The sequence below is a fragment of the Corylus avellana genome, chromosome 6 (genome assembly GCF_965113065.1).
Source record: "Corylus avellana chromosome 6, dhCorAvel1.hap1.2, whole genome shotgun sequence".
NCBI classification, from domain to species: Eukaryota; Viridiplantae; Streptophyta; class Magnoliopsida; order Fagales; family Betulaceae; genus Corylus; species Corylus avellana.
The window spans coordinates 5,861,366-5,885,088 of NC_142495.1; the positions used below are offsets into that span (position 1 = coordinate 5,861,366).

At 38.4% G+C, this 23,723-nt stretch overlaps 3 protein-coding genes, 1 non-coding gene and 1 pseudogene across 5 annotated transcripts; 3 read left to right on the forward strand and 2 right to left on the reverse strand.

Annotated features, from left to right (window-relative positions):
- Window positions 1–133: 133 nt before the first annotated feature.
- TRNAV-AAC (transfer RNA valine (anticodon AAC)) lies at window positions 134–207 on the reverse strand. The gene has a single exon. It is a non-coding gene; the product is annotated as a tRNA-Val (tRNA).
- A 1,469-nt stretch (window positions 208–1,676) lies between these two features.
- Window positions 1,677–6,559, forward strand: LOC132186285 (putative serine/threonine-protein kinase WNK7). Its single transcript, XM_059600179.2, has 7 exons — window positions 1,677–2,509; window positions 3,713–3,750; window positions 3,879–4,106; window positions 4,188–4,408; window positions 4,485–4,642; window positions 4,749–5,151; window positions 5,249–6,559. The coding sequence occupies exons 1-7, from the start codon at window positions 2,390–2,392 to the stop codon at window positions 6,100–6,102; spliced, it is 2,022 nt and encodes a 673-aa protein (XP_059456162.1). The 5' UTR covers window positions 1,677–2,389; the 3' UTR covers window positions 6,103–6,559.
- A 737-nt stretch (window positions 6,560–7,296) lies between these two features.
- On the forward strand, window positions 7,297–17,366 carry LOC132186284 (G-type lectin S-receptor-like serine/threonine-protein kinase SD1-1). The gene is made up of 7 exons (XM_059600177.2): window positions 7,297–8,621; window positions 9,822–9,956; window positions 10,078–10,211; window positions 15,942–16,152; window positions 16,255–16,492; window positions 16,570–16,720; window positions 16,913–17,366. The coding sequence occupies exons 1-7, from the start codon at window positions 8,603–8,605 to the stop codon at window positions 17,207–17,209; spliced, it is 1,185 nt and encodes a 394-aa protein (XP_059456160.2). The 5' UTR covers window positions 7,297–8,602; the 3' UTR covers window positions 17,210–17,366.
- Window positions 7,548–8,600, forward strand: LOC148584805 (G-type lectin S-receptor-like serine/threonine-protein kinase At4g27290 pseudogene; annotated as a pseudogene).
- Window positions 17,367–19,533: 2,167 nt separating the features above from the next.
- Window positions 19,534–22,085, reverse strand: LOC132187602 (uncharacterized). 2 transcript variants are annotated; one of them, XM_059601961.2, is made up of 4 exons: window positions 21,811–22,085; window positions 21,172–21,314; window positions 20,952–21,042; window positions 19,534–19,763 (listed from the first exon to the last, which is right to left on the reverse strand). In XM_059601961.2, exons 2-4 carry the CDS (start codon window positions 21,283–21,285, stop codon window positions 19,633–19,635), a joined length of 336 nt encoding a protein of 111 aa, XP_059457944.1. In that variant the 5' UTR covers window positions 21,286–21,314; window positions 21,811–22,085; the 3' UTR covers window positions 19,534–19,632. The 2 variants fall into 2 exon arrangements, with proteins under 2 accessions (XP_059457944.1, XP_059457943.1); XM_059601960.2 differs by having other exon boundaries at window positions 21,789–22,085.
- Window positions 22,086–23,723: the final 1,638 nt, after the last annotated feature.

The following is a 23,723-nucleotide window of genomic DNA, read 5'->3' on the forward strand; positions in this document are numbered from 1 at the left end:
CAGTAAAACCACCAAAATCATGAAGTGACGACTTCCCGGGTTAAAAAACCAAAGGCGTGGACCACCGTGGCTCATCGAGAGGCCAATCGTATACGACGTCGTTTACGACGTACGTTAAAAAAATGCATCAAAATGGCGTCGCCCGGGTTCGAACCGGAGACCTTCAGTGTGTTAGACTGACGTGATAACCAACTACACCACGACACCTTGTGGCTATGTAAGTAAAATTTTATATAACTGTTAATTAACAAGTGTATATGTAGTGTCCCACTAACTTGAACTTGGGGTGACAGTACATGTGCTCCGGGCTACCACTTTGCCTCTCACCCATCAACAAATGAACGTGTTGCAAGTTGCTAAACTAAAATGAAGGAATCTTTTGGATCAAAGCAGGAACATCTTCTAATTCTATAGATGAATATGTAAACCACAATGGAGATCCATCGATTTTGTAGCAGTTTTTGTCTCAAAACTCTGGGATTTGGCTCATCTTTGGTGGCTCTCTCTCAACTCCCTTCATTGCATGCTATTTTGCGGTTCGTTTTGTACTGAGTTAAATTTTTTAAATGAAAAAACGCAATTTACAACAAATAAGCGGTGCAAAGTAATTTGTTTTATCTTAATGTACTCTAAGATCATTGGTTGTTATCTTAAACGGCACTTGAACTCATTATGTTCTTGTTTCATTGTTGTTGCTTTTTCTTCATATGAATTTCGGTCTAGGTCTCTTTTTTTTCCTTCTAATTTATGCCGTGTACTTAGAGTAATTTTGATCAAATTGTGATTTTAAATGCCACCTTATTTTTTAAGGGACACACGAGTGATACAAAAAATTACTTATAAAATTACTCAATTCAATGACCCAAGGAAATCTCCAAAGTGGTTGATGAGTATGCTACAAGTCTCTATTGTGTCCCTCTAATGATGATATGACTTTTAAAATTACCATTGAACTTGTGATTGACCACTATTGAATTTTAATCAGATTGTGATTTTAAAAGTCATCTCATACTTTGAGTGACACAAGGAGGACTTCTAAGACTTCTAGAATAACTTGTATACCTTTTAGAAGTCTCTCTCGTGTCACTCAAGATATGAGGTGCCTTTCAAAATCACAAGTTGATCAAAATCTAATAGTGATTAATCACAGGGCTAATAATGATTTTAAAAGTCACATCATCTTTAAAGAGGCATATATAAGTGTGACATAAGAGAGATTTGTAGCATTATTCTTTTGAACGAACCACCAATATAGATCATAAAAAAATAAAAATTATGCCTTGGCCCTTTTTTTTCCCCCTAAACTTATGCCTTTGGCCCTGCCAATAATACTTTATGGCTCCGTCTTGTATTATATTAATAAGGCTGGCCACCATTTACATTAGAAGAACATATATTTTTTCAAGATTGGACAAATGGTCCAATGCTTCTGCCGATTCATTCTTGGTCTAAGATGGTCCAAGATTGTAAGCAAATGGTGATAATAATAGTGATAACACGATATTAACGTGATATATATATATATATATATATATAACATTACTCCCAAAAATCTTAACGGTTAAATAACTTCTGTTAATTTCAACCGAAACGGAATAGTTGAAAAATGATCCTACTTGGCTTGTTCTTGACAGTTCAATGCACGGCACTTGTACTTCGCAACAACATGTAAACGGATGACGCGACGTCGTGTCGTAGAACTCTGCGCCTCTTGTCTACGAGCCACCCAATTGTTTGTTGCTACCTTCTCTTCCGCAGCTTCCGCTTGCTCATTCTCATTTCCTCTTATTCCCAACGGCCCCCTCTCTCGATCTCGCTCTTCCTTCTAGGCAAAATCTTCTCTCGCTTGTTTTTTTTTTTTCTTCTTCTTCTTTTTTTTTTCCCCAATTTTTGTCCGTCCAATGGCACCTCATTTGTGTTAATCCCTTTTTTATCTTGTTCTTTTTCAATATTGTTTTGGGTTTTGATTTCTGTTTTTTGGGGAGCTTTTGGGACCTGGGTTGGTGAAAAAAAGATGGTAATTGAGAAGTGGGTGTTGTTGGGATTGGTCCGAGGATGAGTAAAATATGTGGCATGGAAGTTGGGGCTGCAAATTTAGCTTCATTGCCTCAATCCATTGTCGTCGATTGCCGATTCCGTTCGCAATCGACATTCGATTCCTTCTGCATTGCCTCCGAAGCCTTCTCCGAGCATCGCCATTGTCATTATGCTCTCGGGGTTGATCTGCGGCGATTGCTTTGATTGTTCTCCAACCCCAAAAACCAAGAAAAGAAAAAAGCTAAATTGACCCGCGATTCAAATATTACAAAAAAAAAAAAAAGGTAACGAGAGAGGAAAAAGAATATTCTAAATCCCTGTTGTTTTGGTAGCTGTTTGGTTCTAGGCAGGAATGACTTATAGTGATGGATCAGTAACGCCAGAGAATAATGGAGTGAGTGGGACGATGGGCGAGCCTCCTGATGCCGTGGCTGAATATATTGAGAAAGACCCGACCGGTCGATACGTTCGGGTATTTGATTATGTGCTACCTTAATTCTACGAATTGGCGTTGTTTTACATTGGTTTTGTTAATAAAATATGTTGTTTTTATGTTTATGATTTATGTAGTTTGAAACTTTGTATGACAGATAATGTTTGGAAGTCAGCATTGCATTGCTTTGGATTGCATAAATTGGAAGCTTTTTTTTTTTTGTCTTTTCTTTCCCTTTTTTGTTGTTCTTTCTTACCGGTGAAGACATTGTGTTAAAGTGTCTGGGTTTTAATAGTCGTCTTTTTGTTGATCAGAAACTAGATATATGCTTCAAGTACTCAGAGTTTTGAAGATAGCTACCTGCGGTTCATTGAAACATAAACTTTTCCTATTCCTTTCTTTCTAGTCTTTACAGGAAAAGAGGTGAAATGAATTCAATAGATATCTTCATTATTTGCTCATTTTTTCTTTCTCTGGATTGAAGAATGCAATTAGATAGTTATACGAGTGAAAGGAAACAGCTCTTTAATATAATTTATTTGCAGTAAAATTGTTTAGTATCGTCTTTCATGTAAGAAGAAGTAAAGAGTTCAGTGTAATTAATTAGGAGAAGGGACCGTTTACCCCAGGATTGGTAGATTAGTCATGTCATTAGCTTGAAATGGGTTAAAAAGATGAACTGTATTCAGTTTTCACTAGCGTTTGTATGTATTACCATAAAATGGAGGGTACTTTTTCCTTTGTGGGTATCTTGTATTGAAACTGGAATCTTGTAATTGATGTGAAGTGGATAATTTGAGCTTATGACTCAAGCCCGTGATTCAAGTGACTACCTACAATGTATTGTATTGGAGTTTGGCTTTTGTTCTATGTCTTCAGTTCCACATGTTGTTGGCATTGACTGGAATTTGAGTTTCGATGGACATGTTATACTTTGTTAGTATTATACTGATGATTCAAAGTTTTTAGTGGATGCATGATATTGTACTTGAGGTTTTGATTTCTAATTTTGATGTAATCATCAACAAAATTGAGCTAATGGCTCAAGCCTGTAATTTATGTAGCCATAGATCATTCATTACCTGGAAGCTCTTGTTTTTGTATTTGCCAATGGCAAAACAAATCATTAGATTTAGAGTGGCCATTTTATTCTTTGTTGGGGATGAGGTCAATCTTTTGTTCTCACTTCTTTGATCATTGATTTTTCTTTTATTGATGTACCCTTCTTTCCCTTTGTAACAGTACAAAGAAATTTTGGGCAAGGGTGCTTTCAAGACGGTGTATGATTCTACTACTACTACTCTCTCTCTCTCTCTCCTAGAAGTTATTCTTTTAAGGGGGAAACATTTTATTAACTTCTAGAACGGTTTTACTTTGGCTTCCTGATTTCTTTTTTTTTTTTTTGCAGTTATAAGGCATTTGATGAAGTTGATGGAATAGAAGTTGCTTGGAATCAAGTGAGGATTGATGATGTCTTGCAGTCACCAGAAGATTTGGAAAAATTGTATTCTGAAGTTCATCTGCTGAAATCATTGAAACATGATAATATCATCAAGTTCTATAATTCCTGGGTGGATGATAACAAGAAAACTGTCAACATGATGACCGAGCTCTTCACATCTGGGAATCTTAGGCAGTATGTTCTCTTTGTTGTTTCCTATTCTGTCATTGCATTGTTTGGCTGTGTTAGTTGTGATTGATACCTTTTGGTGTTTAGATATCGTAAGAAGCATAAAAATGTTGATATGAAGGCCATAAAGAATTGGGCAAGGCAGATTCTCCGAGGTTTAGTCTATCTTCACAGTCACAACCCACCTATTATTCACAGGGACTTAAAATGTGACAATATTTTTGTTAATGGAAATCATGGAGAAGTTAAGATTGGAGACCTTGGATTGGCAACTGTGATGCAGCAGCCTACTGCTCGAAGTGTGATTGGTAAGGCTTCTCATGCTCTCGGTTTTATAAGACAGACTTGGTGAAATTAGTGAACTTTTCCATTTTTTACCATTAGGGACTCCTGAGTTTATGGCTCCTGAGCTATATGACGAGGAATATAATGAACTCGTTGACATATACTCTTTTGGGATGTGCATGTTGGAGATGGTTACTTTTGAGTATCCATATAGCGAATGCAAAAATCCTGCTCAAATCTATAAGAAGGTTATCTCTGTAAGTTCAGCAACTGTCAACCTATCGCCCTTCCATCTGCTTGGGCGTTTTGGAGTTGAACTCCTATGTAAACATCTAATTTATATTCTGGTGTGCTCGTTTGTAGGGCATCAAACCTGCTTCCCTTAGTAAGGTAAGTGATCCCCAAATTAAGGAGTTTATTCTGAAGTGTCTGGTCCCAGCGTCTGAGAGATTGTCTGCAAAGGAGCTTTTTCAAGACCAATTCCTTCGAGTTGAGAATCCAAAGGAACCAATCCGTGATCCCTTACAGTTACCTGACCAAAGTCCCAAAGCAAATGGTTTAGCCAAGTCAGGCCCTCATTCCATGGACATAGATACTGACTATAAGCAGCTTTCTTTAAGCACTTGTACAGGAAGCAACAATGGGAGTCAATCATGTCCAGTTTTGGAATTTCAGAGGACAAACAAGAACAATGAATTTAGATTAAAAGGCACGAAAAATGACGACAATTCAGTATCATTGACGTTGCGTATTGCTGACCCTTGCAGTGAGTATACACATTGGAAGTGAACGTGCACTTCGATCATCGATCAGTAGTCCCATTTCATAGCGTAATAACTTGGATTTGGTTTTATTACTTGCAGGTCGAGTGCGGAATATACACTTTCTCTTTTACCTTGATACTGATACTGCAATTTCAGTGGCCGGCGAGATGGTTGAACAACTGGAGTTAGCAGATCATGATGTGGCATTCATAGCTGAGTTGATTGATTACTTGATAATGAAACTCCTACCTGGATGGAAGCCGTCATCTGATTACTCCTCAAGTGGAGCAGGAATGCCAGGAACTCCCTCTGATGTATCCCGTGTCTTTGGAGATGACAAAACATTAATGGCATGCCCGTGGGATTTAATGCTAACCAGCGATCCAGCTGGGTCAGTGGTTGAACAAGATGTTATCTCTGGGTTAAATACATGTCCTCAACAACGTATTGTCTGTAATAATCCTGACAGTAATATTTGCCGTGGTGACTGTAATTCTTCCCCAAGTTCGGCTAATCTGGAAGATCAACATTCTGAAGCATCAGTTGCTTCAGAGATTTTGGTAGAAGATGCTTCAACCAAAAATGAAAAGGCCTCTGAATCCGTTGAATGCCATATCGAAGGAAGCTATAAAGGCTTGAGTGGATCCTTCTCTGAACTAGAGCTTCGGGATACATATTTTGCTGACTGCAGATTTCAAGGAATTGATAGCAGTGGTGCAGAATGCATCATGGATGAATTTGCAAAGAACTCGTTGCCTGTTCTAAGTGAAAATCCAAACCTTATGAGTTTGACAAGCAGCTATGAAGCATCGGATGTTGATCTAAAGTTGGAACTCGACACAATTGAGGCACAGTATCAGCATTGGTTTCAGGAGCTTTCTAGGATGAGGGAAGAAGCATTGGAGACCACCAAAAAGCGCTGGTTAGGAAAGAAGAAGTTGGCTGTTCATTGAACCTTCGTTTTTTTCTTCTTTTTTTTTTCTATTTGTTTCATTGTTGGCCGTAAGATCCTTGGGATGTGATTTATTAACTGGAAACTCATATTGGACGAGGCTCCTTTTTTTTTTTTTTTTTTTTTTTTTTGGGTGGAAGTCGTGATCCTTCGGGTTAAATTTTTGTGCTTTGGGGGGTTAATTTCCTGTTAAACATTGTTGGTGTGTAAATGTAAATTCCTGAATTTACTAATTATCGTGCTGATAAGTCAGTCAGTCATTAGAATTCCATAACTTTATGTGTTTGGAATTTACTATTTAGTGAGGAGGCAGAACACATGCCCACAACAAATTGTATGCAGAAGCTCAAGCTCTTTTACTCTCTCTACTTCATATCTTTGATTTAATTTAGTGCAACTGTCGTGTCAAATACTATGATGACCATGCATACTCAAACGAGGCAAACATGTATTATGTTACTACACACCATTAAAGAAGAGGTGCGTTATACATTCTTCTTTGGTCCTTGTTTCATCTTCTTCATTTTTAAAATTATCATTGGATCTGTAGACCAATGTGAGCAACGATAATTTTGAAAATTAGAAGGATGGAAGAAGGACCGGAGGAGAAAATGAATCATTTCTCATAAAAGAAAAGCAGTAGCCTGCAACTTAAAAGAGTCTCTCATCTGCATCAAGTTCAAACGAGAGCTTACTTGAAGAAGATTGTAGTGTGGCAGTGTTTGTCATTCACTAGCTCGGTTGCAAGTAAGTCTGGACACACCACCTGAGAAAACTGTGGTCGCTGCTAAAATTTTTTTTTTTTTTGGGGGTTTTTAGCGGCCACTATTAGCGGTGACCTATTTGTTTGGTCGCTAAAGACTATATTGCTTATAGTGTTTGTGGACAATTTTACCCCTGAAATCTCAATTACCTGCTCCTCTCCATGTCAATTGCAATGAATGGTCGAAAAATAAGTCAAATTCAGTTACATCACATAGCTAGGCCCGTTGGCAAATAAGGGGATAGGAGCATCAGACACTCCTGTGTTCAAATTTGTAGGTAAGGAGGACGAAAAAGACCAAGACTTGTGGGGGAAAAAACAAAAGTGAAAAGGAAAAAGGAAAAATCCTAGAAGGGTAGAGCACACCGAATTAGAACAGATACACCAACCATTAGAATAAAGAACGTCTGCTAGAAAACCGAGAAGAAAGCTGCTTAAATCTTAATTTCTACGCATATACTACATGTAGATAAACCATTAGAAAATCAATGAAATCCTTTACCCATCTTTTTGTCTTCTACTCTTTCTTATTCTCCCTCTTAAGAATCTCCATTACACAAGACACTATTACTCCAACTCAATCTCTAAGAGACGGTGGCACCTTAGTTTCAGCTGGCCAATCATTTCAATTGGGATTCTTCAGACCAGGTAATTCCAATAGTCGATATCTGGGAATTTGGTACATGATATCTTCGGAGATAGTTGCATGGGTAGCCAACAGAGAAGCTCCGCTTAGCGATCACTCGGGAGTTTTAAAGGTCACTGGTGATGGAATTCTTGTGCTTCTTAATAGCACGAATGGTGTTGTTTGGTCATCTAATACATCAAGAACCGTAAAAAATCCAGTTGCACAGCTCTTGGACACCGGAAATCTTGTTGTCAAAGATAGAAACGATGATAACCCAGAGAACTTTTTGTGGCAGAGTTTTGACTATCCTTGTGACACGCTCCTACCAGAAATGAAGCTTGGGTGGAACTTAGTAACTGGTCTAGAGAGGTTTTTATCATCTTGGAGGAGCACAGATGATCCTTCTCAAGGTGCGTTTTCAATACGGTTAGATCCTCGTGGGCTTCCGCAAGTGGTTACTATGGAGGGAGATTCAATAAAGAATAGAGCAGGGTCATGGAATGGCCTTCGTTTTACGGGATATCCTCAATTTAGACCGAATCTAGTCTTTGAGTACGAATTTGTGTTGAATGAGAAGGAGGTCTATTACAGGTTCAAACTCCTTAACACTTTTGTTTTCTCAAGATATTTGGAAAACCCATCAGGCGTTGGGCAGCGATTCACATGGAGGGATCGGACACATACTTGGGAACTCTTCTCTACATCCCAGGCAGATCAATGCGAAAGTTATGGCTTATGCGGTGCATATGCTACCTGCAACATGAATAGGTCTCCTGTATGTTCATGCTTGGAAGGATTCTTACCCAAGTCTCCAAAATATTGGGATTCGATAGATTGGTCTGATGGGTGTGTTCGAACAACTCCTTTGGAATGCAATGACGGAGATGGATTCCTAAAGCACACGGGGGTGAAATTGCCGGACACGTCTTCTTGCTGGTATAACAAGAGCATGAGCCTCAAGGAATGCGAAGGAATGTGTTTGAAGAATTGCAATTGCACAGCATATGCAAGTTTAGATGTCAGGGGAGGAGGAAGCGGCTGCGTGCTTTGGTTTGGTAGCCTAATTGATACAAGAGATACTCTGAGGGTGGGCAAGACCTCTATCTAAGGATGGCCATTTCAGAACTGGGTACGATTTCACTTCTATTCTCTCTTTGGATTTTGCTGTTTTTTTTTTTTCTTATATTTTAAATAAGACATGGAAAACTATGTCGTCGGCTTTCTAATGGCGAAAGGACACTTTTTACATGTTTGCTCGTTTTATGAGGCGGAGGGGACGATATACTGTTAATTAAATGATTAAGTTTATAATTTTTTATAGGGTTAAATACCTGAAACCTCTTAGGGTTTTATTTTTTTATTTTTTCTTCCTTAGAATTTATTTTATATCACAGGAAGTCCTTGTGGTTTTGATAAAAGACCAAATTAGTCCTTCCGTCCATTGACCGTCAGTTGACTTAACGGAACTCTACGTGGACCAATTAAAAGCTTACATTTGGCATAAGTGGCCATGTCATCAGTGATGACGTGGCACCTAATTAATTAAGTTTTTTAAATTAAAATTTTTTTAAAAAAAATTACCCCCAGTACCTCTTGGCCAACCCCAATACCCACTAAGGGTGGTTCGGCCACCCCCTTGGAACCATGCGGTGGCTCGGCCACCCCCATCCAGCCAGATGGGCCTATGGCCAAAGGGGGTGGCTCCCAAAACGGCCAAGGGGGTGGCCCAATTTTTATTTTTTATTTTTTTAATTTATGAAAAAATATTTTTTTTTAATTTTAATATTTAAATATATATATATATATATATATATATATATATATATATATATATATATATATATTAGGTGTCATGTCATCACTGACGATGTGATCACTTATGCCAAATGTCAGCTTTTAATTGGTCTACGTGGAGTTCCGTTAGGTCAACTAACGTCAATTGATGGAATGACCAATTTGGTCTTTTACAAAAATCACAAGGACCTCATGTGATACAAAATAAACCCTAAGGGGAAAAAATAAAAAAGTGAAACCTTAGGGGGTTTCAGGTATTTAACCCTTTTTTATATGTGAAGTTTTTTGATAAATAGTAATTTACGGTGATATTAAAGCAAAGCTCATAAATTGAAATCCTAATTATAGAGTTTATAAAACTTGCTTAATAAGCTGATCATACAACAACTAGACAAATTGTAATGCTTGGAAAACTAGGAAGTGGCGGTGTTGACATCAACTGCTTCATCCACTTTATTTGCACCCATTTCCCCATCTAGAGTATGGGCAAAAAGAGATACTCTTAATGATACCTAACTCGGTTTTGGTCTTTCAGAACATCTTGAGAAAAAGAGGCGCTCCGATAAGCAGAAACTAGTAGCAATTATAGTCAGCTCAGCATTACTTTTCGTGGGAATGACAATAGTTGCACTAGTCTCATACATATGGAAGAAGAAACTCAAAACCCAAGGTAGAAACTCAAAACCCAAATATGCATTTCACGAAGAACATATTTGGGGGTAAGTATTTCGCTTTGGATAAAAGAAATATCAAAGATTTGTTTTCATGCCATGCATCTCTTGTTATTTTAGGAACGACACAAATAAGTCATGGGAAGGAAGATATGGAGTTACCGATGTTTGATTTGGCAGCTATAGCTAATGCAACAGATAATTTTTCAAACAACAAGAAGCTGGGAGAAGGTGGCTTCGGACCTGTGTACAAGGTAAATAACAACATAAATCAATGAGCTATATTTTTCATTTTCCGAGCAACATCATGCATTATTATTGAAACATACGCTATATAACAACATATGTGTATTACTATTGAAACGATGTCGCGCTACTAGGCAACGTCGTTTCTATAGTGGTTGACGTCACGGGGGTGATGTCGTTTCACTGTTCGCTATAAAAATTTCTTGGTATTGTGACTCACATATAATGTCCTTTTTGGGCAAAAAAAGGTCAATAAATGGTTAAGAGAGCTGATGCTATTCGGTCGTGGCAGAAAACATGGGTTTTCTGCCCACCAATCACCGCATGACACATCAGCCATTCAAGAAAAATGCAACAACTTAAAATGAGATCAAAACACCAAAACAAAATGAGGATCAGGACCACCAGCCTATATGAGGCGATAGGCGCGGCCACCCCCAGGCCACGGGGTGGCCGCACGGCCACCCCATGGACATGGGTGGCCAGCGCGGCGTTGGTGGAGAAGATCCCCAGCGCTGGTGTAGAAAACCCACAAGGCCACAAGACTAAGAAAACCCCTACCACCGTCCAAGAGAAAGAGAGAGAGGTTGAGAGATACCCAGAAAGAGACTCAGACCATTGTAGATCTGATCCCACCGCAACCACCGGAATCCCGCCGCCCATGCTGGGATCTCTAAGCATCACCGGTCAGAGCAACAAGAGAGAGACTGAGAGAGGACGAGAGATACCCGCCCGCGGCCGCCCAAGTTGAACCTCCCCAGGCCACGGGTTGGCCGCGTAGGCCACGGGTTGGCCGCGTAGGCCACCCCCAACATCGCCCTTCTTGGCCTTGTGTGGGTTTTTTCTCCCTCTCTCTCAGTCTCTCTCCGTCTCTGTCTTCTCGATAGATCTGAGCGGTGATGGTCGGGACTACGTGGTAGTAGCGCAATTTGAGATGGGCAGCACTGGTGGGACCAGGCGGCGGCAGGCAATGATGGTTGTGAAGGGTGCTGTGCATCTGAGGTGTGGAGGGGATGAAGAAATAATCTGGTGTTTTTGTTTTATTTTCTTAACTTATTCCATGCTGAAGTGTCACATTTGCATTGGTGGGCAGATAATGAGGGTTTTTTGTCACAACTGAAATGAAGTTATTCTCGATGGTTAATGATGTTCAAATAGTGACATTTTCAAAATGACAAAAAGCGCAAATACTAAAAAATGGGCTAGTGTCATTTGAATAGTAAAAAACGTCACTGGTGACATTTTCGCAAAACAGCACCTTTTGGAAGGTGCGTTTGAACAGTGCATGGCGCCTTCTTCTGTTTTGCACTATTCACAAGTCATTAAAGTTTTTTTTTTTTTTTTTTGTCGGATCTTCTCCCTGAGATATCTCACTTTTTCTTTTTGTTTCTTTTTTTTTTTTTTTTTTTTCCATTTAGCCTCATCTTCCCTGAGATCGGGCCACCCCTGATCTGCTTTGGCTCAAACCCTTTCGGCCAAACCAGTGAACGAACACCCTGAAAACAAACCCACTTCAGCCGTGAACCAACTCAACCACAACCCTCAAGAATACTCCAACTGAAATAAACCCCAAAATCAAATACCCAATTGAAATAAACTGAAAATCAAGAATTAAAGACTAAAGGGGATGACTTTTACCTTTGATAAGCCCAGTAGCTCCATCAGGCCAACACCCATCAATTTCACTTCTCTAAAACTCTCTCTCTCTCTCTCAACTCTTAACAGAGGAGAAGAAAAGGAAAGAAGGAACAGGGAAGAAGGAAGAGGGAACGGGGACGAGGTGATGGGGTTCGGCCTCTCTCTCTCACGGGCTCTCAGTTTCTCTCTTGGCTCTCTCTCTTTTTCTCTCTCAGACTCTCTCGCTCCATCTCTCTTTCTCTGGCTCTCTTGCTCTCTCTCTCTCTCTTTCTCTCTCTCTCTCTCTCTCTCTGTGTGTCGTTTTCTCTCGCTCTCTGTTCTGGACGAAGAGAAGGAGAGGAGGTGAGAAAGGAAGAGGGGAAGCAGGGGAGGAGAAGGGAGAAAGATTCTTCTTCGATGTTTTCTTGGTCTTCCTCGGCTTCAAAGTGGGTACGATCCTCTTCTTTCTACTTTTGTTACTATTGTTGCTTCTTTGGGGGTTGGGTTGCCTTGGTGGATTTGAATTCGAGCTTTTTGCTTTCTCGTCATTGCTAGGGCTGAGAGCGTTCCCAGCAGACTCTCTATAAGGGAGTCTGTTCCCTAAGTTTAGGGAAAATGTCAAAAAAATGGCAAAAATCAACCCACAGCAGACTCCCTATATGCTTCTTTAAACCATCAACTGCTACAGTTGAACCCAGTGTTTTGGGTTCAACTGTAGCAATCCTTGTGATTATTATATTCATAAAATTATTTTCTGCCTCTGATGGGTTTGCGAAGGAGGAGAAGACCCATTCGAGGAGAAGGAGAAGAAGCTGAATCGGACGGAGAACACCCATTTATAAAGCTGAATCGGTCTTCTCCTTCTTCTCCGTCCGAGAAGAAGCTGAATCGGACGGAGAAGAAGGAGAGGACCCATTCATAAAGTTGAATCGGTCTTCTCCTTCTTCTCCGTCTGAGAAGAAGCTGAATCGCATCTTCCCAAATAGAGAATGCAAAATATTCCCAAACAGAGAATGCAAAATATTCGCATCTTAATTTCTTCTCCCTTTGCCAAACAGAGAAAGCTTAAAGAAAAAAAGAACTGGGTTAAATGGAAACTTGGAAAAAAATAACAGGAAAAATATTCGCATCTTCATTTTTCTCCGTTTCTCTGGACCCAAACAGAGAACTCGGAGAAGATGAGACGATGCCGTTCGAAGATAAAACGATGCAGCAAAAACCCAGACCAATCAAGACCCAACAGAAACCCAAAAACTTAGACCGATCAAACCAGACCTCACGGTTCTCATATATGCTCACCAGACTTCACCATTTAGGGAGATCGAGAGATTAGGCAGAGAGTGAGATGGAGATGAGTGAGGCAGAGAGGGAGAGAGGTGCATCTGGAGAGGAAAGAAGGAAGACGTTGATGAGATGGGAGAGAGAGAAAGAAAGGTTAAATTAAAAGAATAAAATATAAAAAAGTAAAATAAAAATAAAAATATTTTAATCATATAGGGAAGCATTTAAGGAAGCTATTAGGATGCAAATTGACATTGGAAAGGAAAAAGTAGTTTGGATCCTTAAACTTAGGGAATATGACCGGGTAGCTGCTGGGAATGCTCTGATAGAGTAACAATTGTGGCTCACAGAGATAGGACTAGGGTTTGGGTTTGAGGATTTGGAATCCTGTCCTTGCTGATGAAGTGGGTTCTGACTTGGAGCACCGTTGGGTTCCAAATAAAAAGTTCCACCATTTGATTCGACTTCGGCAGCTTCGATCACTGTCCAATTTGGAGCAAAGTTTTAGAGGAAGAAACCTACCGAGGTTTTTATTTTTATTTTTGGGTTAAATACTCCAAACCCTCCTAGGGTTTTCCAACTGTTTTTTTTTTTTTTTTTTTTTTCCCTAGGGTTTCATTTTTATCACAGGAGGTCCATGTAGTTTTGATAAGTGACCAAATTAGTCCATCCATTAGTTGACCGTTAGGACTGACACGTGGACCAATTAGACGTCGACACGTGGCACATATATTAATTTTTTTAAAAAAATTTAAAAAAAAATGTTTTTTTTTTTAATTTAAAAAAATGTATTTAAAAAATATAAAAAAAAAAAAAAAAAAAAAAAAAAAAAAAGGGAAAAAAATTGGGGGTGGCCAGGTCACCCCCATGGCCATGGGGGTGACCTGGCCACCCCCAATGTTTTCCGTTTCTTTTTTTTTTTTAAATACATTTTTTAAAAAAAAAAAATTTTAATTAATATATGTGTCACGTGTCGACGTCTGATTGGTCCACGTGTCAGTCCTAACGGTCAACTAACGGATGGACTAATTTGGTCACTTATCAAAACCACAGGGACCTCCTGTGATAAAAATGAAACCCAGGAGAAAAAAAATAAAGTTGGGAAACCCTAGGGGAGTGTGGAGTATTTAACCCTTTATTTTTATGTTTTTTTACAGGTTTTTGGCCTTCAAGCCTCTGCGGTCTGCCAAACCAGAGCCTGGCCTTGATCCAATTCATGTTAGATGTGCTCCAAATTAGACAGTGTCGTTTCCTCTCGGTCTTGCGGCATCAACTTGTATAGTGAGTCTCATAAAAGAGACTTTTGTGACTAAAAACGACAGCTTTTTGAGACGCTTTGCTGTGAGTCTCAATTCTGCGTCGTCTAGGATAACAGCATCTATGCGATCTATTAAAAAAAGTGTCGTTTAAAGAGTAACATGACATTAATTAATGACGTTTTTATAAATTCATACGTCATTAAATGTGTATTTTTTTTAGAAAAACATAACATTTCATTCAATAATACCACGAGCATAAAGCTCTTACATCACAGAGCAAAGCTCTGAAGCAACCATAACATAAAACTATAAGATTACTAGGTTTAGTACAAGATTCGAGACCAATCCGCTAACCCATGACTAAAATCAGATTTAATACTAGATCGGTGACAGACAGACTCAACCAAATGCATGGATAGCAATTATTCCTCGACCTTGAGAGCGGAAAGACTCTCATGCCGAAACTCTTCCTCCTCGACCCGAAGGCCAGGATAATGATCACATCCACAACCCAAAGGCCTGGACCAAAACTAATTAATCCAAAAGTGACATAGATCGAGTGAGAGGGGAAAGAGCCTTATTACAAACCGAACAAAACATGGAAATTAAACAATACAGGAAAAAAACACACGCCAAAACACAAATACATCTTAAAGAAGCAACAAAATAGGGAAATAAAACAAGAAAAAAACAGCACACTCCGATCACGCACACTCCGGGAACCGAAAACCGAAGGGGCGTTGGAAGCTCATCGCGGCGGGGACGCGTCGAAAGGCCCAACAGTGGACGGTGGGCGGCGAACAAGCGCGGAGAAGACCGGCAAAGCAGGACCTGAAAACAACCACAAAAAAAAAAAAAAAAAAAAACAAGAAGGAGCCACCAAAACAAGGAAAAAACAGGGAAAATAAGCACAAAGTGGGAAGACGGTAGCTGGAAGGGAGCCGTACCCGTGCAGGATGGAAACCGCCGCGTAAGGGGCGTGGGAGCTCGACGTAGTGGGGACGCATGAAAGAAAACCCTAATAGCGAACAGCGAAGCGGCGACACAGGTCGGCGGTGACCACAAACAAAATCTGAACCCACAAAGAGCCAAAACAAGGTCAAGGAGCCCGCTACAGAAAATGAAGGCGGGGGAAGAAAAGCGGCAGGGAAGGGGCAAAAACGGAGAAAAATAGAGGGGAAAATGAGCGGCAAGGAAGGGGAAGAGATGAGGCATCAGGGCTAGGGCATCAAGTAAATAGCTAGCACCGGAGCGAGGAGGATGAGGGGAGGAGGGAGGCTGCCAAACGGCCAACCCTCCTCCCCTATGTGGCTGAAGGGTTTCGCTTTTCTCTCTAGCGGCTAGAGAGAAAAGAGACCGCTATGGTTTATTGACTTTATCGACTAAATGTGTATTTTTTTGTAGTGGTTGAAACAACACCTCTCAAAAAGAGGTGTCATTTGCATCGTTGCACTGTTCAAACGACACATCTTTTTGAGAGGTGTCATGTGCAACGTAAAGGGATGCACGGCACTAAGCGAGGCATTGCCATCCTTAGTGTTTTTTGTATTGTCCAAGTTATACTGACTATTACATTTTCAGGGTAAATTGGCAGACGGAAGAGATATAGCTGTGAAGAGGCTCTCAAAGAATTCTAAACAAGGACTGAACGAGTTGAAAAATGAAGTTATTTTGATTGCAAAACTTCAACATCGTAATCTTGTGAAGCTTCTTGGTTGTTGCATTCAAGAGAATGAGAACATGTTAATCTATGAATATATGCCCAACAAAAGCTTGGACTTCTTTATTTTTGGTTTGAACCTTGACCTTGACTTGATTTAGAGCATTCATGTTTAGACTTATCCTCTTTAATTAATGAAATTGATTGTACTAACATGAGTGTGAAATTGCACAGATCAAGCAAAGAGTAAATTACTAGATTGGCATAAACGCATTAATATTATTTGTGGTGTTGCTAAAGGGCTCCTCTATCTTCATGAAGACTCTAGATTGCGAATTATCCATAGAGATCTCAAAGCTAGCAATATCCTTCTTGATAACAATATGAATCCAAAAATTTCGGACTTTGGCCTTGCTAAATCATTTGGGGGAGATCAAATTGATTCCAAGACTAATAGGATTATTGGATCATAGTAAGTATGCTTATACTTCTTTTATATATTATGTTCAGCTGTTTTTAACTTCTTTTCTTTACAATGATATTTGGCAGTGGTTATATGTCTCCCGAGTATGCAGTGCATGGACAGTACTCAATTAAATCTGATGTATTTAGCTTTGGAGTTGTAGTATTAGAGATATTGAGTGGAAAGAAGAACAAGGAATTTTGTCACCCAGACCACCACGTGAATCTTCTTGGACATGTAAGCTCAAAGAGTGACATATCCTACTAATATACTTTATCATTTTTAGGGAAACTTCTTACTAACAATGTAGTTCCTGACAGTATAGAGGGTCTTATGATGCCCCTGTTATTATGATGCTTTTTTAATAGTCATAGGCAATTTCAAGGCATGTAGCCTAACCCATTAAAATTTGGGTTTTATTTCTTTCAGGCATGGAATCTATGGATTGAAGACAAGCCAATGGAACTGATCGATGAATTGGTAGGCAACTCTTGCACTCTATCTAGTGTATTACGACACATTCATGTGGGTTTGTTATGTGTACAACAAAGACCGGAAGATAGACCAAACATGTCGTCAGTTGTTCAAATGTTGACCAGTGAGATTTTATTGCCTAAGCCGAAACAGCCGGGTTTCTTTACGGATTCACCTACAGCAGATTTTTCTGGCAAGCATGGCACTTGTTCAGCTAACGAAATCAGCAATACAGTGTTTGAAGCACGATAATGTCGTCTCTTGGCTTTCTTTTACTGACTGATGCCTTGTCTTCTGCATATCTTACTAGTATTCAATTAAAACTCTGTAGCCACTTTGTAACTCTACTGTACTGAAAGTTAAATGCCTAAAACATTTACCATTTTTGATGTTGTCTTTTACTGGCAATGGCAATAAAAGTAATTATTAAAGCACTAGAGTAGATGTATAAAGAAATTTAAAATAATTTTTTTCTTGTCTTTATGCATATACTCTAACGAGCCTTAAGCAATGTAATGGTTAGTCCATTGGTTGAAATTCTAACTTGCTTGCTTGATGAAGAATCTATTTTTGGCAGACCAGTCTCTTTGGGCTGAAGTACATTGCTGGTTTTCGTTTTTTTCTTTTTTTCTTTCATTTATTTTTTATTTATTTTATTTTTATTTATTGTTGGGTGCATTTGTTGTTCCTGCTAGTTCTATATTTGGTTGCTTAGAAAATTTGGGAGAAAGGAATGAAACTATAGAGTAACTTTCTGTCTTAAGGGATAATTACTTGGCAAGAAGTAGCTGTGTCTAGATAAAGTGTCGCCGGAGCGGATATCACAATAAACAACACCCATTACGGTGATGTGGGAGACTAGATTTGTTGGTTGAGCTATGAGAGAGAGTGAATGAGTGTAGAGAATTGCAAGAACAAGGAAAATTATAGAATCCATGGGAGCTAAATTTGGAGGAGTGGGAAGAAGGTTCTACAAAAGCATCAATAGTTATAGCCATTGATTGCACAATGCTTAATCTATTCACTACAAACAAAGTCATGTGAGGAGCCTTTTTGGCAGATTGCACAATGCTGGAGAGATGAGAAATCATTGCTCTGTAGCAGATTGAAAACTAGTGGGGTTCGATTTGGAGGTGCTGTGGTTTCTCACGTTGGAGAACAGAAAGTTCAAGGACTGAAGGACCATGTTGCAGTAGAAGATTGGAATTTTTTTATTTTTATATATCTTTATGCAGGAAGGCTTGCCTGCTCTCTGACTCATTTTTGTTCCTTCACTTTCTGTACCAGAATGATTATGATTGCAGATGTTTTTGTACATAAAGCATTGCACTGCATCTCACTTCCTTGATTCTGTGATTTATTGTTGATTTTCTTTGGTAAGTAAAACAGAGTTTTATGTGACAAACCAATACATGCCCCTTTTAAAGTTGTTCAAAGCTTCATTTCTGTTTGAGGCATTGCAAGTTGGCTTTCTTTTTCAGTAAGCCTTTTACATGGTTTGACGCTGTAAGCTTGGGTTGCCCTCTACTGTGAATAAAGAAGCTATACTGACTTGGGTTGTAAGCTTTGGTTGTCCTCTACAAGGTCCTATACTGACATGGTTTGATGCTGTAAGCTTGGGTTGCCCTCTACAAGGTCCGAACAAGCTTACTTATTGGTCCAAAATCCGACTTAAATTTTGCAATATTTGGGAAACCAACTTCCAAACTTCAGGCTTAGTTTCTCAAGTTGATCTAAGGCCTCTAAGTGCACAACTTTCAACAGACCCTCAAGCTATATTGTAGGGTGCCAAGAGAAAGTGCTTTATTTTGTAAGCATTCAACTCTTGATCTCTCGTAGAGTTTCTTTGTTAAACCACACAAGCTTCACAAAAAGCTTTCGGCCACCAGAGTTTTAGGATTACAAGAAGAAGCTCGATTGAAGAATTGTCGTCACTTGTATGTAGAAGAGAGTGTCACAAATATTTTGAAAGTATGAACTTCTTGTATAAAATTCTTTTATATAGAAAATGAGTTTACTGAACTTGGCTACTCGGAATGATTTTACCTTTAAAGCGCTCTCCAAAGGGTTTCCCCATCGTGATCAAATTTTGTGTTCGATTTTCTACTTTCATATATTTAGTGATTGATTTATATGATTGCTATAATTTTTTAATTTGGCATAATTTCTGTAAAGCATCTAAAAGAGCATCTTTCACGATGAAAACAATCTTCTAATCCAGTTAGGTGAGGGTTTTAACTTCTAGGATAGAACAAGTCGCGAGAGAATCTTTCTCAGCTAGTACCTTGTCAAGAAAAAACCTGTGGGTTGAATGAAGAAACACGTTTGTGCTAATTTCAATCTCCGCCGTCCATTTAGAATAAATGGGAGATGTCCGTCCTGTTATTCAAGGACTGGAGGCAAGCCAAATCCAAACCCACCATTCATACAATTTGAAGAATATTGGAATTGGGAATAGACCTTAAAGAAAATAAGGGTTACTTGAATTCAAACCAAGTCAGATTTTGGCAAAACTTGATTGGAAGATTAAATTGATAATAAATATTCTACTTACAAAATAAAAAGAAAAAGATATGTGATAATTAAGAGAGCTTGAGAATAAACTGAACTTCAAATGTGCAAAAACCTTACATAGCGTGGTTGGAAAGACTGAAATATGTGCATGAAAAAAGTATTCAATCGTCACGCCATCTGTTTCTACAAGTCTCATTCAAGCACGTATAAAATGTTGTGGCCGGCTCATCAGCTGACCTAGTCTGAAATTGAACATAAGCAGCCCTTCCATGACCACATTTCGGGCACGATGCTGCCAAAAAAAAAAAATTAGGGTTCAGGAAAAACAAAAACAAGAAGTCAAATTGCAGTATTAGCCATCATATCTTGAAAACATTTTGCAAGGAAGCATCCACCCCTTTACCACCAGAGCCTAGGCCCAAGGAACAAGGGCTAATTTCTCTAAATCATATATCAACCAAAATTCCAAAACTGTGGCCTGCATTTTTTTTACAGGCATCTTCCTTTAGTCCACTGAACACATTCCACTCAATCCATATAAAAGGCCCAGGAGTAATTGGTTTTGCCACACCTTCCAAACCATCCCAACTGACATCTATCCATTTTGTCCTCAAGAAGGTTGTTTGTAAATCTAATCTATATCTTCTTGCCTCTCATCAATCTCAACAAATGGGATCCAAGCCATCAGCAAGCAGCATACATACAAAAGAGATTACAATTTCTAACACAAACAGCAGGCCAATTAAATTTCGTTTCATTTGACAGAATGGAAATGCAGAAACTTTTAAGTCATTTCTTTAACATCTTGAAGTGTGAAAACTATTTGCCCATTAGTTATCCAAGCTAGTAAATATATGCCATCTTCACCTGTTATGGTTATCAACGCTCACCACCTTGTAACTTTATCAATGTTCAAAAAGCCATAGATCCAACTTATAATTTTGTAAAGATTTGAATAAACTAGGAGATCATCAACTTGGGCCCAATTCAGGCAACATGGAATCCATACCAATCCAATAAAATAACTACAAAACCCAAATACGGAGGGTACTGCTTGGTCATTGGTCGTTCCCCCCAGCAAGAATCATGAGCAGAAAGGTTTTAACAGTTTTGCCTATGGTGTCTGTGATATATATGTTATCAGTAAACTACAACTCATACAGATTGAACCTCATTACATCAATACCATCAGACAGATTGATGAACATCAACTCACACATAGAAGTACCCAATCGAACAGCAGCAACAAGAATCATGAGCAGAAAGGTGCAGGAAAAAAAAAAACTATGTTCAATTCTATATGCCAAACAGAACCAAGTTAATGATATAAAAAGAGTACCCTTGGAAGATCATCAAAGTTAAATCAGATGAAATTGTCATTGCAATACAACATAAAAATTAACTATATTTTCTTTCTTTAAGTTAGGTAGATGCTTTAACTGGCAAAACAAGATATAAGAAATTATAGCAAGAAACGCACCATCAGTCTGAGATGCATTCTTCATGTCATCTTCTGTGACAACAGGCTCTAAATCTTTCTTAACCAGAGGTTGCTTTTTCTTTATCTTAACCTGCAATCATGAAACCACAAACAAATGCACATGAAATCATTGAGATGTTATACATACCACAAAAAAGTAGAATGGGAGATCTTCACATATCAATCAGTTAACTACAATGACTTATTCAATGGACTATACCTTGTTCTCTAAGTAGCATACATACGGACATGCCGGGCAGAAGAATCTAGAAGGGCGGCCCATATAGGGCAACTCATACTGCAGCATGGTTCCGCAAGTTGGACAAAATTCCATTTGCTATAAGCTTCTAACACAATCCCTCTCTGCAATTTTTTTTTCCCTCTCAACAAGTTAATACATTGTGCCAAATTGGACAATTATTTACTCCAATAATAATAAAGAACCAGAAAATATTTCAAAATTGCAGCAATTCATTCTGAATTTGAATTCGAAAACAATAAATTTCAAAATTGCAAACCCTCTGCATTCTTTTCCCTCAACACATTCATATATCATGTTTACACATCTGCAATTCTCTTCAATAAATTTCTCTATACTGCGCATTACAAATTTGTAAACCAAAACAATTAAGATAATGAATATGAGAAGTATCAAATAGAAAAAGAAAAAAAAAAAAAAGAATTATGGGGAAGCCATTTCTCAAAAGATATCCAGCACTATGTGGTAAAAAGATTAAACTATAATGATGACCACCATTACCAAGATCGTAGAACATTACACCATACAACGGACAGTTAAATCAACTTTTTTTCGATAGAAGGATAACTAGAACTTACACAATAAAACAGAGTTCTTTACTTTAAAAGATTATATGAGAAAGTTGTGCGAAAGCTGTGCCAAAGCTGGGTTGATCTCCGTCGAGCGTGGGTGTTTGTGCTTGCGCGGTTTTGCAACGTTGGAGCCTAAGTGTTGCTGGGATGGGTGCGGGGACGGCAGTCGGTGGTAGGCTGACGGCGTTATGTCCAGTAGCGGCGGTCTGGTAGCGGTAGTGTGCCACCGTGGGAGGCAGCCGTGCTTCAAATACTGCGAGGTTTGGTTTGTGTTTTATTGGAGAAGACGGTGGGTGTTTGGGCTTCTATTACACAGGTTTGCTTCTATTCCAGCTCAAGCATAGCTTACTCCATGTTATGGTGTTAGAGTGGAAGTGTTTGGTTACAAACTTACTCTGCCCTTATTCCATATTTTTTGTAACTTGAGTACAGCCTGATCTTAGCTAAGGATTCTAAAAACCTTACTTCTTTTTTTGGCCCTTATCCATATTATTTGTAAACCTTAATTTCTCGATTGACCAAAATATGTTTTAATTACAACTGACTTTGACCTAAAACCTCAACTTTCTTCTTTTCTATATAAGTTCACATGCATTCAACGACTTCCAGAGAGGCATTGCTTCATTGTTATTGGAAAGGTTTTTAAAGCATTATCTTCATTCAAACCACAAAAAGTCTTATGGCAACTAAATTTATAGGTTGAAGCGGATCGACGAGGTTTGTTCGTAAGTGTAATCCTTGTAGAAAAAAGTTAAAGTTCTCAAATCACTGTGGTAGAATGTGAACGTATTATTTGCCGAATTACAAATTGAGTCTTGAGAAAGTTACAAAAATTTTATAAGTAAAATAAATTTGTAAGCATATCTTCTATAAATGATGCCTTTGAGGTTGGCCGGCCCTCGAATCGGAGTGGTTATACTCTTAAATAATTCTTTAAAAAGTTTCTACTTTCTTACAACAATATATTTTGTAGTTTGATTTTATGCTTTTTTGGATTGGTATTTGATAACTATGGTGATTGGCTTAACATGAACTAGTTTGATAATCTTATGTTTAACAACTTAGAGTCTATATATATCAGAATTTTCAAAATCTAATCAGGAGAGATAAGTACAAAGGAAAAGAAAAATATATCCTTGAAAAGTCTCAAGTCGACAAAGGAAAATTGGCAGCCAGCATTTGAGCAGTGGATTCCCATTCTATTGCGTATGCAAAGTATTTTCTTACTTCATACTTGGAAGTTGCATGGAAGGAAGGAACATGTCCATTTTTGTTTGTGCTCTTCTTCTTGTCCAAAAAATGTTCCTGGCCGAACAGGCCCATTGCTTATGTAGTAGAACAATATTGTAGCTTCTTTGTGCACAATTATTACATTTATGAATAATGTTTGTTTGAAATGAAAGAAACCAATTTATATTACTCCAAATTCACCTTCAACAGCACCCACCATTTTCTGACAGTACAAGTGTATGGCTCTTGTGGGTACCAAGCCATGTCTATGATGTCAGCAAACAGGTACTGGCGGCTGAGTAATGAATTAGGATTCTCTTCAATATAATTAACGGGATACTTTCCAATTCAAATAAAGTGTAAAGGATCCTCTTCCGTGGAGTAACAACCATATAAGCATTCACAACAATTATTTACTCAAATTGTTACTAATTTTGGATACATAAATGTGAAAAATCTCGTATAAGACCTATTTATTTAAATAATTAGGAAAAACTTCACTTTAGACCCTCAAACTACCGCCCATCTTAAGAAGACCTCCAAAAATTCAAAAACACTCAATTTACACCCCTAAACTTTCAATTTCAATCAATTGACCCTCCTCTGTCAGATTTTAAACATTAAAAGTGATAAAATGACGTTTATACCTCTAATTTTTTTTAATAGAATTTCAAATTAAAATTTTACCTTTTTAAAAAAGAAAAAAAAAAG